The sequence below is a fragment of the Alligator sinensis genome, unplaced genomic scaffold (assembly GCF_000455745.1).
Source record: "Alligator sinensis unplaced genomic scaffold, ASM45574v1 scaffold1216_1, whole genome shotgun sequence".
In the NCBI taxonomy this organism is placed as follows: domain Eukaryota; kingdom Metazoa; phylum Chordata; order Crocodylia; family Alligatoridae; genus Alligator; species Alligator sinensis.
This window is the reverse complement of record NW_005842018.1, coordinates 2,875,825-2,894,197: the sequence shown is the minus strand read 5'-3', so window position 1 is coordinate 2,894,197 and position 18,373 is coordinate 2,875,825. Positions and strand designations below refer to the sequence as shown.

At 41.1% G+C, this 18,373-nt stretch overlaps 1 protein-coding gene across 9 annotated transcripts in view; it reads right to left on the bottom strand.

Annotated features, from left to right (window-relative positions):
* Nucleotides 1–18,373, bottom strand: part of UPF2 (UPF2, regulator of nonsense mediated mRNA decay) — a 126,833-nt gene that overhangs the window by 25,272 nt on the left and 83,188 nt on the right. For all 9 annotated transcript variants that reach the window (XM_025202318.1, XM_006022148.3, XM_006022144.3 and 6 more), the window contains 5 exons: nt 16,471–16,610; nt 11,942–12,046; nt 10,906–11,004; nt 8,867–9,034; nt 2,309–2,450 (listed from right to left, as the gene is read on the bottom strand). In XM_025202318.1, coding sequence (XP_025058103.1) covers nt 2,309–2,450; nt 8,867–9,034; nt 10,906–11,004; nt 11,942–12,046; nt 16,471–16,610 — 654 coding nt within the window. The remainder of the gene's footprint in view (nt 1–2,308; nt 2,451–8,866; nt 9,035–10,905; nt 11,005–11,941; nt 12,047–16,470; nt 16,611–18,373) is intronic.

Sequence of the window (18,373 nt, the reverse complement as noted above, 5' to 3'; positions counted from 1 at the left end):
AACCAAGGAGCAGCAAGGGAATCAGTGCTGCTGCTCTTTGGCTCCAGACGGATTCCCCTATTGCTCCACGGCTCTGTGTTGGATCCTGCAATGCTCTTTGGCTCCCTTCTGAGCAAAGGAACAATGGATCCAGTGCAGAACCACCCCAGGGCACAACACGTGGCAGCGGTGGGGGAGCCGCAGATGGCAGGGGTGCAGCAAGGGGCCAGGGGCAGGCAGGAGGGAGGCAGGTATCAGAATGGAAGCACAGGAGAGGAGGGGAGGCAAAGTGCTATGGGGGCAAAGCTTTGGGGTCAGGCTGCCTCTCCCCGCACTCTCCCACTGCTTGCCTCCCCTCAGCTGCCCACCCTGCCACACTGATGAGGGGGAGACGAATTTTAAACAATCCTCCAATAATTAAATTATTTACATAAAATAATTTCATTTATAGTATCTAATTTTGCGGGGGGGGGTGGTCTTAACTTCGAAGTCATCTTGGATTTGAGTAAATGCAGTATGTCAAATGAAAAAAAATGCATAACTCTAGAACTCTTGGTTGAGGGATGATACCTTTTATTAGAGCAACTAAGAAATTGCAAAAAAATATCCTTTTCTGCAAGCTTTCAGGCACATGTGCCCTTCCTCAGGCTCAGGGAAAATTGAAGATGGTAAAAAGTAGCCAATTCAGTAGCCAATTTCCTTCCTCCATGACAAAATTTACAGCAGCAATTTATTGCACACTCGTACACTAAAACAACTACTATTAATTAAGATTCTGGGAAAGAGGGGGGGGGGGAAGTAAACCAAATCATACAAAACCCCTTAAAAATGGGAATTTTATTTAGTGAAAAAAACCAGCATCTCAATTTAGAATGTGTTATATCACATCACAACACAACACTCACTCAGGCTGCCTAATTTGGACTGCCTCTCTCATAATCGGCCTGCATTACTAGGCTTTGTAACAGAGGTATTTAGAAAAAAAAAAAAAAGAAGATTCTTAACAGTTTGAGGTTAAAAAATATAATCCATTCCAAGAAGATCACTAAACTTGGCTCTCATGTAACTTAAATTAGGCTTTGTATTTTGTAGCTCTGGATTATTAGCATTGTTCTGAATATAAAACTTCTTATTTAATGAACTAGAGTTTTCATTATTTATTGAACAACAAATTAAGCCACATTTCCTGATTATTTGCTCTTTTGTTATAACAGTCTGGAAGTGGAAATCACTTCTATCAACAACAGAGGAAGAATTGTAGAGACATTAAATGGAAAAACTGACTTAAGAACTAAACGCCATCAGTTTTATTAGATTTGGCTCTGGTTATCATCAGATTATACCAAAGAAAGTCGAGTCTGATGCAACGTATTAACATGCTTGTTTTAAGCTTGCTTTTTGGGCCTCATCCTGATCATTTCCAAATTGCCTGAATTAAAACCTATGTGATTAAGATAAAACATGTACCTGTAAATACTTTTCACATTGTCCTTTAAAATAATGAGCTGCAAGAGAATGAAATTTCCAGCTACTTCAGTAATGTCAATATGAACTGATCTCCACCACTAGTGCATTAATGCTATAAATTTGGTATGCAGCTATTTTAGTATTTAAAACCAGACTTTCCCTAAAGTTGCACAAACAAAATCAACTGCTTTTGAAGCTGACTGGTTTCTGTTCTTAATATATATTGTGTATATTCTGTTCTTAATGTATATTGTGGCACTGAGGTCATCACAGAACTTCAGAATAGAAGCATGCTACACATCAGGATGCCTGGTTAACTGCAATTTTTAAAGAAATGTTTTCTTTAATTTTAACAATTTTGTATCTCAAATGTTATGACACAAGCTGCAGTGCAACAATTAAAAAGTCTTCACATTTATCTATTTCATGTGTGCTATTTCAGGTTCTGCTAGGAGTTGGAGACAACCAGCATGGTGCATTGCAGATGCAATCGCTCAGAGTGGACCTAATTGCAACAGGGAAAAATGCCGCAGCATTAATTGTCTTGTAGCCTGGCTTTTGGGTACAAATAAGGCAGATGCCCTCTTTGTCCCAAACTACAACAGGATAACCTTCATAGTTTATTTTCAACTCAGCTTTAAGGCTCTCTTTCAAGTAAGCTCACACAAAATTCTGCACACACTGGATTTTGGACATTTAGTTAAAGCCTAGGATGAGTGCAGTGGCAGCTTTCAATAAGCATATTCCAAATGAAATTTCAAGAACTGGAATGGCTAATTATCATGCTTAACAATTTTTACAGACCAATTCCTCTTACAAAGAAAACAAACTACCCAGTTCTACTGAAATGTAATTTTCATACCCTGATAGTCCTCTTGCTCTTGTCGCTCATTGATATCCAAGGTGAGCTTTTTCATTCTCATTCTCTCCTCCTGCTCAGCTTGTTGTTGGTTCCAATGGTTTGCAGCAAGTTGGGAAGACATCGGCACATTTAAGATCTTAAACTAAAAGAGAGCATAAATCTCTTAAGTCACACACTACATTTCAGTTAAAAAAGAACAAAATAATGGCTTAGTTATATAACAAAAAGTATCCTAAAGGGTTTTTAAAAATTATTATTATTTCAGGATGCTACAAGTTTTTGATGGGGAAGCGTAATGTTTTTTATTTACATTTATGCAAAAAAACCCAAACATTATAAACCACAAAAGGTCCTGATTTTGAAATGTATCAAATACAATAAGAATTCAAGAATAAAAAGGTAGAAACATTGAAAGCATAATTAAAGCACAACTTAAAGGGCAAACAAAGACATGTTTGAGCTTTCTCCCCACAGAGACTATGCGTTATTTCTCAGTACAAATGTCAGTGCTATGAAAATACGTAAAATTGAATCTATGCAAAAGTGGTTTGTGATAGGCTGATAAAGCTTCACCACGTAGGTACTTGATGAAAACACACATAACTTAGGCTAGATTCAATATGGCTGGCCAGGACGTAAAAGCTGCACATCTTGGGCTAGGGACTGAAATTATACATAAACGGGAGTAAGTGATTGGAAATGGGTTCAAATCTGTAACACAGACATTCAGTGCACACAAACTGCGTTCAAAAGAGCCAAAACTGGCTTAAGATAAACCTGGATGGATGTAGTATCAGATTTGACTGATTCAGGTTAAATCGGTTTACTGAACTTCTGTCCCAGATCCCCTCCAAACTCCAGTTAACTCACAGTCCCCCAGCATCCCAGGATGCTTTGCACCTCTCCCACAACCCCCCACCCCTTGCAAGATGGCCAGGCTAGCCTTGGCCCAAGGTATCTGCTCCAGCCAAGCAGAGAAGCATGCTCTTGTGACCCCGGCTTCTGGGCTGAGCCACCGCAGGCACATGGCTGCATTTCTGGAATCAAAAGCGAATGTCTGTTCATTTGCTTATCAGTTCAGTCTACGCAGCTTAGATTAACCTGCAAAGATTGAATCAATTCAGCCGTGGGCTTTTTGACTATCTGTACTTAGCCTTGGTGATATGTAGCTCAAACAAAATACGTAGCTGGAGGACTAATCAGTCTCTGGCATGACAACAAGTCGGATGATGTAGTAACTGCGGTAGTGGGACTTTACTAGCAGTATTTACACTTTAGACAATTACAAAATTGCAAGTATTTTAGCAAATTGTGGTTTTCATTATTCAGATTCAATAGTAGACAGTTTTAATCAGCAGTAGCAGATCAGGTAAAGAATTTCCATGCCAGTGCGGTCTTTGTCTGTAATGACAAGTGGTATCTGCCTAATGCAGTGCTTCTCAACCAGGATGCCATGGCACCCTGGGGTGCCCCGAGATCCTTTCAAGGGTTCCACAGCAACGGGGCACAAACATTGTGAATAAGATAAATCCAGAGATTTTAAATAGGAATCTATAAGGCTCATCTACATGAGACACACTAATGAACATTAGCCTAAATTAAATGCACATTATAGTCACATGTATGTGACTACATATGCACACGTGTGTGACCTGTTGTGGTGTTTCTGAGTTCTCTGCAACAGAAAAATTGCTCTATTATTTTCTGTGGTCAAAAATAAATGAAAGCTAAGAACTGACATTTTCCAAGGGTTGCCTTTAGTCTTTTGAGGGGTGTCTCAAGTCTAAAAAGGTTGAGAACCACTAGCCCAATAACCATTAGGTTTGGAAGATGGAGACTTAAATCACATAGTTTGACAGGACTGAACAACTGCTCTAGACATAATCAAGCAAAAAGTTTATTTTTTTAATGTTATAAGCACTTATATATTTACTATAATTATTACTTATGGCAAAGACAAAAAAAAACTTATACTAGACTTATATAGCAAATTATTTATGAAAAGACTTTATCACTTCAAAATTTTATACTCATTTTGCTCATGAGTTAAAATTCACTAAGCCAAGTAATGTATGAACAATTATTTTCTTTTCAACTCCGCCTCTCCTTTTCTGCTTATTTTTCTTTAAAACTGAGTACTGAAGTCTGTTTTTTCTGAACAAATTTGTGGACAAAGAAATCTTTCACTGACACAAGCACCACATTCTATAAAGGCAACAAATTTTTACATTTCTAGAAACACCGTAAAGAGTTTTTCCAGGAAGAGCCTACTCCCAAAAGCAAATATTGAAAAAAGCTTCAGAACAAGATCCACTTTCTTCTTCAAACCACAAGATGCCAGCAATATTTTCCCTCACGCACAGTATGATGCTTCTAAAAACCTTAATATTTTTACAAAATTCCCAGCTAAATTATCCTGAAACAGCGGAAACCAGTTCATATCGAAGTCTCCCCAAATCTTTTTTTGGCTCATTAGAAATGACAGTTAGAAAAGTTAAAAAAAAAAAAAAAAAAAAAAAAGGCTCTCTGTAAACCCTATGTTTAAAGTTAACTAATTACTAATGTAAACCCTATGCTCAAAGTTAACTAATTACTAAATCCAGCTACATACACCCATACACATACCAGTAAGTCTCGTTCTTTGTTCATTCAAAAAGTAAATCACAAAGTCAAACCATTCACATAAAAACAGTTATCAATCCAGGAATTCAACCTGGGATCACAGAAGTTTGTATAAAACCCTGTTACCAATTAATGCAGCAGAACTTGATTTATCCCTTTTCATACCCATGAATAAATACTATGAGGTAGGAACTTGGAGTGAAATGTTCGTTTACCCAGAGAAGGAACCATTGCGAGCCCTTGTACAAATGCATACACAGAAGAGCTAAGTTTATATATAAACATTTTCTTCTTTAGCTGCACTGCAAAAGAATATATTGCCACAAATCCAAACAATGTCACTAGTCAGCAAAAATCATTGTGCAGTTGAACAAGAGGGAGAATCCGATACAGCAGAGAATGTGTTTGCTTATTTATTTCTAAGATTTATATGCCACTCTCCCCAGAAAAGAAAAAAAAATGAACTAGAAAAAGATTAAATATTAAAATATTAATCTATAACAATCTGAACACAAAATGGTGGCCTTTTTTGACTTCTGTCCAAATTGCAAGCTCAAATCTCAGCCTTCTCAGTAACAGCACCTTGTAGATAATTATTATTAGTCACCTCTTCCCCCATCACCTTTCTCAAACACTGTCAAAGGTCAACATCCTCCCCATCAGTCAAGTCTACAACTTGGATGTCACCTTAGACTTGAACATTTTTCTATGGTCCTGATTATCTAAACCAGGGGGAGGTAAAATATGGCCTGTGGGCTGGATCCAGCCAAACAAGCAATTCCAACCAACCTGCAGTAGGTCTCTTGGCCCTGCTCGAAACAGGCATGGGGGGGCAGCCCAAGCCGTGGCACATGTGGCCAATCTCACCACCTCTAGGCTTGGAGATGCTGCCTAGTGCAGCCTGACCTCTCCCCATATGGGTCTTGGGCATGCCAGGACCGCAGGGCTGTGCAGCGGGCAGGCTGAACTCTGCTTCCCAGCAGCCCCCACTACTGCTGCCCAGGAACAGAACTGTGCTCTGCCACTAGGCCCCAGCCCTGCAGCTCCGGCACCCTGCCCCATCCACCCCACACACTCAGTGCTGTGGGCACCAGATGGATCAAGCAGGTGGGGGCTCCATGGAGACCAGCCTAGGACTCCCATGGGTGGGCCTATTTGGCCAGGCAGATTGGATGGGGCTGCAGGCAGGTGAGGAGCAGCATCCAGGAACGGGATAGGCAGGTGGGACCAGGATTGCAGGACAGTGACAGTGTGGGACTGGGGCAGAGCTGCGATCTGCTCCCCGCACGTCCCTGCAACGGGCACTAGTTCAACTTCTCCCCCGCTGCCCTCTGGCCTTCAAGAGCTCAGCAAAACTCCTTGAGTGGCCCCCCCGCCTAAATAACTGCCCACCCCGATCTAACCTATGCCCAAGTCTTGTAGATCCTTTCTTCTTTTAACATCATCTAAAACACAACATTTTATGCTCATCCAAAAGATCTTGAAACTCTTGTCCAGGCTCCCATCATCTTTTATCTTGATTTTTACATTGATTACTGTAACAATGGTTAGGCAATAGTTATACAGTACGGTCACTGCCTATTTTGCTACCCTATACTGTCACATGCTCTTACTCTTCCCTTGGGCTCCTCTACTTGTCTGTATTCTTCCATTCTCTCTTGCCTGTTAGCTCTGTGGGGTAGGGATTATCTTTGTTCTTTGTTTGAACATTGTCTAGCAGTAAAACAGTCCCTGACTAAAGCACCTAGGTGCTACAGAAATACAAACAAACATCACAAATCTATCACATCCCAAGCCATGCAGAAATAAAAATGCACCTGACCAGAAGTCATCATCTACTGAATTACTGACAAATTTGAAGGAGTTTCTACTTTTGTGCTGGTTAACACGCTTACATAGTCTGCAACATTACATGTCTATGAAATGAATATCCTACAATTACTTAGTTTGCAGTGGGAGATGGATAGTTATTAAGAGAGTTGTTAAAATAACTTATTCTCCTTCGTTTTCTAAAAAATAAACAACAATTCTGCAATTCCTTTCCCCAGACAGCAGGAATAATATTGAACATAAGTTTTTACTTTTGCTGCTTACAGAGCTATTATCAAGTAAAACAGGGAATACAATATTACTGTAATAAGTGCAGAGATATTCTGCTTACCTCACTTCCTCTTTCCCCCACAAACTAATTTAACTTTCCCAATACCAGGAGAGCCATAATTTCTGTCTATCACTTCAGAAGCAGCATTGGGTTTTCTCCACTAACTTCAGCTGCAAAGGGCATTCACAGCTGGAAAGGCCTGTTTGGAAGGTCTTATTTTTATTCCCAGTATGGAGTACCAGCAGCAAAACTGCTGCAGCTTTTTCATTCTGCTCCTTGATCTTGTTCAAACTGCTCTGAGAGTCCTTATGTTCTTACTGGACTTTCTTTTTTTCTCACTCAGCCAAAGCAGAATTCAGGGCAGGTCACATTTGAAAGGGTTTTAATACAATAAAACTGACTGGTAATGAAAGGAAACTTCACTCAGGCAGACTTCACTCTAGCACAGAGGGAGGTGTCAAAACTTCTAGGTTGACAGTTCTCCAAGGTAGCATTATCAGAGGAGTGCCACAGGCAGAGATCTGAAAAATCTTGTGCTTATTTAGGAAGGGTAGGGCCACCAGAATTTGTTGGGGATTGTTGATGCTCAACTGAACAGGCAATGTTTTTGAGTATCATTACTAAATTTTGTATTGATGCCCCTGCCTTCTATCATCAACCACTTCCTGCCCTTAGGGAAGTAGGAAATGACTAATAATCATAACATCAAAAGAGCAAGAACTGCTGAAACCTTTATGGCTTACATTTATCGCCGATGCAAAAGACAGTATAATAGAAGTGTACGAATGTAGAATGACACAACACGTTTAATGTTAGAGTCCTCTGATTTCAAGTTGGAGTAAAAGCTGAACAAATAGAAAATGAAAATCCTTCACTGGTGTAAAGCCACTCCACTTGGAGGCAAGGCTACACATTTATAAGTGAAGAGTAACTATTTATTATGTACCAGCTGTTTGTCCCCTCCATAGGCAACTTCATGAGAACATAAGTGCCATACTGGGTCAGACCAATGGTCCATCTAGCCCAGTATCCCATCTTCAACAAATGGCAGGGGTGGATGATCTACAAGATCATCATCCTGTAGCTGTTTCCTCATGACAATCCAGCATCCAATCTGTTATGTAGTGGCAGGTGTTATAATAGCAGCTGGCGGCAGGTATTATCTTGGGAGAACTGCTTGCATATGCATTCCTTAGTACAGAGTAGATGTGGAGTAAATTACGCCATGCTGTATATTAATACCCTATAGCAAATACTGCAGACTTAAATAGCCTCTATTAGGATATCATCTTTAGATCTTCAGATAGCAGAAGATAAGTGGGTTTCCAAGGGGATGTGATAGTTTGCTCAAGTTGAGCTGAAATTCCACACTAGCCAAACTGGATTTGGATTCAGCAGCAATGGCTGGAGCAGCAACAGCACAGGGGTTAAAGCAACCATCACTTGCCCCTGTGCCATTGACATGCATGCACAATGGGGCTGTGCACCCTAGATCTTGGCAGCAGGACACTCCCCACTCACCTGGATCGTGACAGTCCAGTAACTGTCACGGGTTCAAATCCTCAGCCATTACATTGAACTGCTCCAAACTTTGAACACATCATAAATATTGTTCTGATCAACTGCTCTTGCTTAGAACAAATTAATATAAAAATAAACAGGGAAATTGTCTACATTACTCCTAGCATCAATAAGGAGTTCCAAAGAATTTTTCTTGTTTCAAAAATATATATTATGTCCCATCCTCTATACTAAAAAACAAAGATAAACAAACTCAACTCTTTGCAAGTCTGAAATAAATGACAAACGTTAATTACAACCAGATAATCCTTTACCTGCTGCTTGTTGCCTTTTCGAGTTAGCATGACAAAAGGCATAGTGTCTCCAGACTCTGAATCTCCTTCCCCACTACCTAGTGGTGGACCCTTCTTTAGCTGGCTCTTGAGATGCAGAGGAATAGCAACATCCAGCTGATGCACTTTCACAGACTCTCCACTCCGTTGCTTAAAGAAAAAAAAAAAAGAAAGAAAAAAATAGGGCATGCAAAATTGTTTCTTAGTGACAAAATGCTAAAAATATGAAAGCTTTGTTATTGTACTCACAAAACATTTCCATGATTGATAAGCTCTTATATTCTAATATAAGAGAGCTACACAAACATGTATTAGGCCTCATTAAGTTGTACTCTGGTTCCTTCTTGGTAATATCATCAATATTAGGCCATACATCATTTACTTCTTAATTACTGACTTAAAAAACAACCCCCCCAAAACACTTGAATTCATCTCACAGTTTTTCTACATGATCACTAAATGCCCACTAAACCTCTCCTGAGATTTCCTTCTAACCACAGAAGTCATCAAGTTCAAATGAGGTAAAAGATTGTTTTCCACTCTGTCTCCCACACCCACTGTCTGTTTTCTCATATAATGAGAAGGTAGAGGCAATTAAATTTGTTTGAATTGCATCCTTCGGCTGACAGATTTAGCATATTTCAATTTATCAAGTACACCAATTGGATATGCCAGGTTAAACAGTCAATGCTGGTCTGAAAACAATTTCTGCAAAGAAACCTTCCAGAAATGCAGGGATCTCACTTCTCTGTTCAAAAACAAACTCAAAACTTTTCCTTCTGAAATAAAGCTTACATAAACATCAAAAAAAGATCTACTGGTGCTCAGAACACATCTTTAGTTACAATTTGGAACTGAAGCTTTTGCATTTAATATAAATATTAAATTTTGCCAGTTTTAAAAGCATTTAAGACAGCTGTATTGAATTTAAAAAACGTTGCCTGAATGTGTCTCTTAGACAATGCAGCAAGCCCATTTAAAAAAAAAAAGTGAATGGGTTTGACTATCAGCAGAAAAATCAATTCATTCCACTGGATGTTATTTGCCTTAAAAAAAAAGAGTCTCTGATGATTACAAACTTACTACCTTTCTCCTATGTTGAAACTGGTCTGCTTAATATAATACTTAGCAGTACCACCATTAGCATTCAAGGAAAAAGAAGATTAACTTTCAACACTCCAGCAACATCAATTCACCAATCAATTTGGTACACAAAAACATTCTCTTTTGTGTACATCTTTTCAATCCATTAGGATGGTACCAAAGGATCTGCCTACAATGTTATATTTCCCTTCCCTTCCTGAGCTGGCAAGGACAGCTGCATCTTGGAAGCACACCTGCTGGTAAATAAAACAGCCAATAAAAGGATTAGTGGAGCTTGATTTAGCACTCAGGGCTATAGGAGACTTATGATAGTGGGAAACAGGGAAAGACTGTGGGAAAGGAGCAGAGAGGAGGAGTTTGAGAAGAGAAAAAGGCTTTCATGAAAGCCTAGGACTGAGCCAAACCACCATGAGACCCAACTCTTTTTTTTCCCTGCCTTGGAGGCTGGACAGAAGAATGTGCATCTCAGGGGCAGAACCAGCAACCAGTTCTGTAGAGTTGGGAGAGCCTGGCACCACTTGGCATGCACTAAACACTAAAGCACAGGAGGAAGGGGGGAATTCAAGTGAGTCTGTGTGAAATGTGCTCCTTTACTGAGAAGTGTTCATCAGCTAGTTTACGTTTGCACCACCTGAGTTTTCCTTTGACTGTTTACAGTAGTCTTACATAGAATTTAGACTATGATTTGTAGGGGATGGTTTGGACTAAACCAACTGGACTAAATGACCTCTGGAGGTCCCTTCCAGCCCTACTTGTCTATGACTCAAGGAAAAGGCAGCAAGAAAAGCACGGAAAACCCACATCCCCATGATGAAGGATATTCCATATGAAGCTCTCATCTGTTTCAAAATCTGATGAAATCACCCATGCAGTAAAGATGTTGTCGCAGAGTAAACAAGCAAGACAAAAATTCAAACCTGAAGATTTTCCAGCATCATTTTATCTAAAGCCTGGATGAAGTCTTCATCCTCTGCGCAAGGGACATGCTTAAGTCCCCCTCCTTTAATCATTACTTCCTGTAGAAAAGAGAAATATCCTGTCGCATAAATTTGATCTCCAGTGAATTTAAGAATGAAATTAAATTACTAAAGGAAGCTTATCTTGCTTACATTCATGACTAATTTATACGTATAGGGGGATAGTTAAAAGAACTGTTGGAGGAAAATTGTTCAGTGGTTCGTTTAGCCCAGCTACAGGAATACTGTTTATTACTCTTGGTTTCTCATGCTGTAACACTGACCGAAAGCCAATATACAGTGTTCTACCATTAGTACTGTGACCTGTACTTACCTTAAATAATTTGGCTACAACACACAAATTCTCTTTCCACCTCTGCCTGCAATTGATATACTGAGCTTTATATTCTTAAGATTGTGTAATTAGATTCCCTTTTCTGAAGGGACGTTGCCATTAATTTACGGAACATAGGTGCTGCCATAAATAAATAATAAAATAATCCATTCACGGGCATGCTGGTGTAAGGATAGCACTGATGCTATCAGAACCTGCTAACTGCCACATTCTTTGTTTCTTGCCTTATTCTATTTCCCGTTTCAATTCTGTGATCAGAAGGAGAGTAATTAATCTACTCCACATCAGCTTGCTGGTCATGTTCATTACCTCATTAGAATGTCAAAACCTCTCTCCTTTCTGCCAGCTTACTATGTGTTTTCATAATGGTTATGCAATCTCTAAGAGTGCAAATACTTGTGCAAATGCACATTTTCATGAGTTCTTTTGAGACTTTCACTTTCCTGAAAGCCTTGCAAATGACAGTCGGTATCAAGGCTTGCCAAAGAGGCATTGCAAATTAAATTCAGTTTATATGAAATAATATTTAAAAGTTTTTTTGCTGTAGGTCCCCAAATCTGTAGTGAGCAGTATCTGCTAAAAATACTCAGTGCTAAAAAACTGACCATGCAAAAGCAGCATTAATCAAAAGCTGATACATACTGTATTCTCTTCATCCGTTTCATTTTCTTTATTAGAGTCTGTGAGGTAATCTGTATTCTCTTCCTCCTCTTCTTCACCTTCCTCTTCCTCATTGTCTGAGCCCTCCTGAAATAGTATATTGAAAGCACAAATTTTAATGGCATGCCATTTAAACATAATTTTGAGAGAAACCCATAAGTGACACCAAAAAACCTCATGCTCCTAAAATTGGACTTGGGCATCCACATTCCAAGTTGAAGATAATGATTCAGAGAAACCCAGTCTAACCTGTCTGGAGTCTCCAAGCCTGCCTGGGTGTCTCTGTTTTCATCAAAATCTCATTTAGGCACCTACACTTCAGTTATTGTGCATGGTCAGAGGCATCACCATCTTGGCTAAGCAGATCATTTAAGCACCTATCTGCTGTTTACAGCTGCTTGCGATTCACAACTCAGGTCTGGCCTACACTACATAGTTCTGTTGGCAAAACAGAGTCCACAGTGATAGCTACCCTCTGCCAGCAGAGCCACACTAGCTCTGCAACAGAAAGGACGTTTCTGCTGCCACTAGGAAACAAAGAAAATGTGCATAGATCCTCCTGTGCCTTCTGCCAAGTCGCTCCAGACACTTTAACAACTGGGCACCCCCAGACAGTAGCTTGAGCCCTGCCAACACAGCAGATGAAGTGAAGCCATATGGATCTGGGCAGAATCTGTGCAGAGCCAGAGCCGTGTGTGGGTGTACATGAGCTGTCAGCTTCTCTGGCAGCTACTGTCTGTCACTAGAAGTTCTGGTAGCGAAAGCAGCCTAACAGGGATGAGGGCTATGTGTCCCTCTGAGGAGGTCCAACATTGATAGGCAGCACTGATTTCAGGACCTACAGCCATTTTCTACAGTTTTGCTATCTTTTATGTAACAACCTAATGGTGAAAGTACCTACCTAGAGAACAGAAGACATGTCTCCTCAACCTGAAAGGGTTTAAAATCAGGGCTGGGCAATTATTTGGGTCCAAGGACCACATAAGGACTTTGATGAGCTGTTGCGGACTGGGTCAGCAGCCCCCCACCCTGGACATGGGGCTTTGGGTGGGCGGGGAGCAGTATTTGGCAGCAGGACAGGTGCGATCCGCATCCTGCATGCCCTGCCCCGTGGGGAGTGTATGGAGGGGGTGTGGGTGTGTGTGGGGGTGCTGCTTGGGAGACAGCCAGGTGTATGGGGAGGGAGGCAGAAAAGGGGAAACACGCAGCAGAACTCACCCAGTGGGCAGCTGCCCCTGTGGTGCTCAGTGTGGGCCAAGTCCTGCCTGGGGGAGCCCATGCTGTGCCCTTGCCCACACCCACCAGCACAAGCCAAGGCCCAGACCCTGGCCAGTGCAGCTGAAGTTGGCCAGGCTTGCATTGTCACCAGAAGGTGAGGGGAGCAGAGCAGCACCCGGCTGGCTACAGCTGCACTGGCAACAGCCCCACCGGAAGCTGTGCACATTGGCCAGGGCCCAGATCAGTGGGGCTGTCCTGCTCTCCTTGTCTCCAACTGCTGCTGCTGCACTGCTCCAGGCAGGTTGGGAGGGAGTGGGGAAGAAGGGGGAGCTTCAACTAGGAGGCTCCTACCTAGCCCATGAAGCTCCATCTTCCAGCCACCTTCCACACACTCCACCCACCCTCAGCTGGCTGCTCATTGTGCTGGGTGGACAGAGCAGGTGGAAGGCAGCCAGGACCTAAAGCCAGAGCTCCACATGCTGGGCAGGAACCACCTGGCTGAAGTTTCCCTCCTGCGTGGAGCTGCACAACAGGGTCGGGGCATCAGCTGCAGCTGGAGGCGAGGGGAACAGAACAGCCCCACCGGCCTAAGCACCAGCCAGCCCACAGCTTCTGGTGGGGCTGTTCCCAGTGCAGCTGTAGCTGGCTGGGTGCTGCTCTGCTCCCCACAGCTGCACCACTCTGGGCAGGCAGGAAGGAAGCTTCAGCTGGGTGGCCTCCACTAGAGATAAGGGGAGCAAAGCAGTATCCAGATATCTGCAGCTGCACTAGGAACAGACCTGCCAGACTGCTCACTATCATCACACGCAAATCCTTTTGTAAATCTTACCTTAAGTTCATACACCATTCATTCCCACCCGCTGCCCCACAGTTCTGTACCATTACTTCACTATATTTTCTTGCATATTGCATGTTCTCAAAATAAGACACACACCTTGTGTTGGGGTGGCAGAATGAGGAAAAAAGATTTTTCCAAAAACTTTACCGGCCACAGCAAAGGCTCATCGTGGCTGAATGTGGGCTGCAGGCAGGGGAGCAAAGTCCTGTCTGTGTCACACCCTCTTACTGCAGCTGCACAGCTAAGGGCTTCACCCTGTCACAGCCACTGTAGAACTGGCTGAGCCAGAAGCTGCTGACAATTTGGCAGCAACTGTGACAGGGTGAAACCTCTAGCTGTGCAAGTGCAAGGAGAGGGTGAGTGATACCAACTCTGGGACTCCACCTCCCCTACACATGGCTGGGAAGGGAGCACAGCTTCAAACAGCCATTCCAGAGTCCCCCATACCTTCAGTTGCTTGAAACATTCACCCCAACTTTGGGCAACTAGTTTGTGGGGCAGAGGTGGGGGGGGGAAGAGGGCAGAGACAGGGTGCGTCTGGTAAATAAGATATTCTTTGCTTTCAATGCTCAGCCTTGTTTCCAGGGATAATCATGTCCCTGAGGAGCATCTACTGATCAGTGTTTGAAATCTCCTCTAAGTCAACTATAATTACTCTGCTAGTCTAGAACTATCTTTGCTATTTACAGAAATGGCATATTTGGAGAAATCCACGATTCAATTCCTAGGTGATACATAAGTGCTGACAACTCTGTGCTGCCACCACAATGGGGATGCACAACTCCATGCCACCGTCCCTGCTGCTTCTGGGTGTTGGATCCGACCCGGCTGCAGCCCCACACCCCATCACTGGCAAAGAAATCATGCCACCACCCCCAATGCTGCCAGGCCCTGGCTCCAATCAGGCTGTAGCCCTGTGCCCTGCACCCCACTGTCTGCGCAGAAATCATGAGGGAGGAGGGCATGGCAGCATTGATTCAATGTTGCCAATGATTCAATTAATCTATACGGTTTAAGTAGTCATACCTATATTTCTGGTGTATACGATTGGTAAACAATTAAGACATATGATTTCCCAATGGGAAAAATCCACTTCGAGTATTAAAATAGCCATTTCCCAGTTACTCAAAAATAAGCCGTCAGTGCCAGTTTAAAAATTTTACCATATACTTTGGTTAAAGATATGTAGGACTCTGGTTCTTAATTCATATTTTCCTCTAACTTCCTCATCATATTTTTTTGGTTTATTGATTAAAGAACATTTGTTTGTTGGGTTTCATGTTTAACATTTAATATTCAACCTACATACTGTAATCAGGCTGCCTTATCTCAGTGCTTAATGAACACAACATTAATTGTTAAAAGCACAAAGCCACCCAACTTTGAGAAGGCTTATAACTGGGAAGCAGAGATTGCATAGAAGGAAGTATTTTTTACAGTTAAACTGAACAAAAGTCAGAAAACAAATTAAGAGATAAGGTCATATCAAGTTAGGGCTGAAATTCATATGAATTATTTTTCTGCAGAAACGCCAATCTATTTTTAACGAGGATGTTTACTTAATTAGTTTAGTGCCTATGCCAACAAGAGCTCATACCAACAACAAAAAAAAAACCCCATTAAAAATCTCTACTGTTTCCTATTTCCTTGTCATGCTTATCACGATAAAGTAAATTTATCATGAGAACTGTAATACTGCTATGTCATAATGACTCATTCAAATTTATATGGTCTCATACAGTAGCACAGTGCACAGTATTTGCTTTATTTTTTATTTGTTCCTCCACATCTGATTGACATTATCAATGCATTAAATATAAGCAGACTGACCAGAGCCAAAAGCCTTGATCTCATTACACAAGAATAAGTGATGAAGCAGCCCAAAGTATCTGTTTATTTTAATTCTTGGTCTTTCATACACTAGTCACTGCATGTTCTCCGACAAGCACAGATGTCATAAAAACAGCTTTTATATTTATACATTAATTCCTTGACTAAGCTGAGAGGCTGTACACTGTGCTGGACTGAGCGTAAAATCAACTTTTAATCCTGGCTCTACCATTATTTGCTTTGTGCAAGCTTGAAGGGTTGTTTACTTCCCCACATCTGTAAAATGGGGGCAATAACTGCCTGACCTCACAGAGACGATGCACAAAATTTAGAGCCAGATGTTACTTCTTAGAGGAGCCTGAATACCTTAGTTTTGTACAGAGGTTCTTCACAGCAATTAGAGGCAGAAGCAGCACTTCTGGCAGTGGCGCACAGGATTTAAAAGTCCACCCAAACAGCCTCGCTGAAACTAGCACCTGTACATAACAGAGCCTTGGCTACACCACTGCCATTGACACTTCCTGAAGCCCCACCACAAAGATTAGGGATGTAGAGTTAAAAAGTACTAAACATTAGTTCCTTTTACGTGAAGATAGTGTAATGTAAGGTAAATTAATGGAATCACCTCTTCCTCTGGCTCATTTACTTCACTTTCATTTCCAGATTGTTCTTCTGTCTCTGCTCCACCTTCCTCCTCTTCTTCATCCTCTTCCAGATTCTCACCCTCAGTCATAGACTCTTTTGAATCTTTGTCATTCACAAGGCCTGTGAAAGGGGGGAAAAAGGAAGGTATTGGGAAGACAGCGTATCAGACAGGAAACAATTTTTCACTGCGACATAGCATTAAAGATACTTACGTAAGAGAAATTGAGAAACTCACAACTACTGAAGATTAAAGAAAATATCCAATCATGATGTTTCATTCCCAAGAGATGCTTTTATTTTAAATAAAAGACATTAATTTTATTTGTACATTAAAGAAATATAAAGCGAGAAAGCCATTTCAAAACATTTCAAGAAAACCTCTATAAGAAGCTTTTAAGAATTTCAGGAAAGCACCAATCAAAAACTGTAACATCCCTAAACATCTCAAATTTCTTCAATCAATTTCTTCAACTTGGGCCATATTAATTAGACGCAATCTCAAAGGCTCTGCATAAAATGCCAGAAAATCTAGAGTTTTCTTTCTACAGTGAGGTTACCCATGTTCTGAGAAATTCAAATACAACTATACAAACACTCCAGGAAATTCTACAATGTACAAGTTAGCATAAGGAACCTTGCACTATGGTTTTGTTTGATGTAGCGCTACGAGTTGAGACCGGTGCTGTTAGTTTGATTATAAAATGTAACTGTCACAGTACAGGTCATAAATCTGAAAGACCCATTTATGCTGTTTATAACAGATTCTTTTAAAATGAAATGGATTTTTATTTCTTTATGAATGAGTTTATCTGGCACTCGAGTCTGTGGATGAAGCCAGGCGCTCAAATAGTTAGAGGCCCCTCCCAAATCTGAGAGTTAGCCTATGCATACTGACTCTTTAAAATAATTAAAACTCTGTTTTAACTGCTATTTGATTTGTACAAAATGCTGTTATAGCCTCTCAGAATATTTATAGTTCTCCTTTATGGAGTCAGACTCCATAACACAACATCAAACCACAACACATTTGCTATATTCTAGTTTCCAATTAATTGTTTTTTTACATTATTCTGAAAAGATACCTGAAAGCTTAGAATTGCACTGAAATTAGTTTTTCCAAGATCTCCTTTTAATTCATTTTTAAACTATCTAGTGTAAAAAACCCTCCGTTTCCAGAATATAGTAGTCCTTCATGCATTCTTTTAATTTTGTCAGTAATCTACAAAGCCACTTTAACCTCCTGAGGATTGTGGTTTCAACTGGCAGATAATTATGCTTAAGCCAGCCTTGTCTAACAGCACATTTCAACTAATGATTTTTCAAAGAGTTGATTTGAAAGGCTGCAAAGTTGATATAGCCAATGCACATAGTACTTTTATTCATATTTTATACTACACAACCCGTACGCTTATGAGAGATGGCTTTATTGCCCCAAAGGGCAAACAAAGGAATCATTTTCATGTTCTTAAACCATGAAGCAGGTAGTTTTGCTTCTTTTTAAACCAACCAATACTATAATCTACTGCATCAAATTGAGGCTCATTCCCATAACCATGGAAAATTGAGCTGAGGATTTCTGGTTTTATAAGCACCATGTCCAGTTTCATAATCCACCATGTCTGCCTTAAATTAGGATTTCTCAAAGCCAACCAGCATTGTGGCCTTGCTCCCTACGAGGTGGAGCCAGACCAGGTTGCCCTGTACCTCATCTGCATATAAGTTTTTGGTGGGTCCCAAGACTCATGACAAGACCACGTGGTTCCAGTCATGAGTGGGAGGCTATCACAAGAATCCTTTGTTTTGTTTTTTTGTTCTGTTTTGGGGGTTTTTTTGCGGGGGGCAGGGAGGGCTGGGGAGAAAGGGTGTAATCCAGAGTACACACG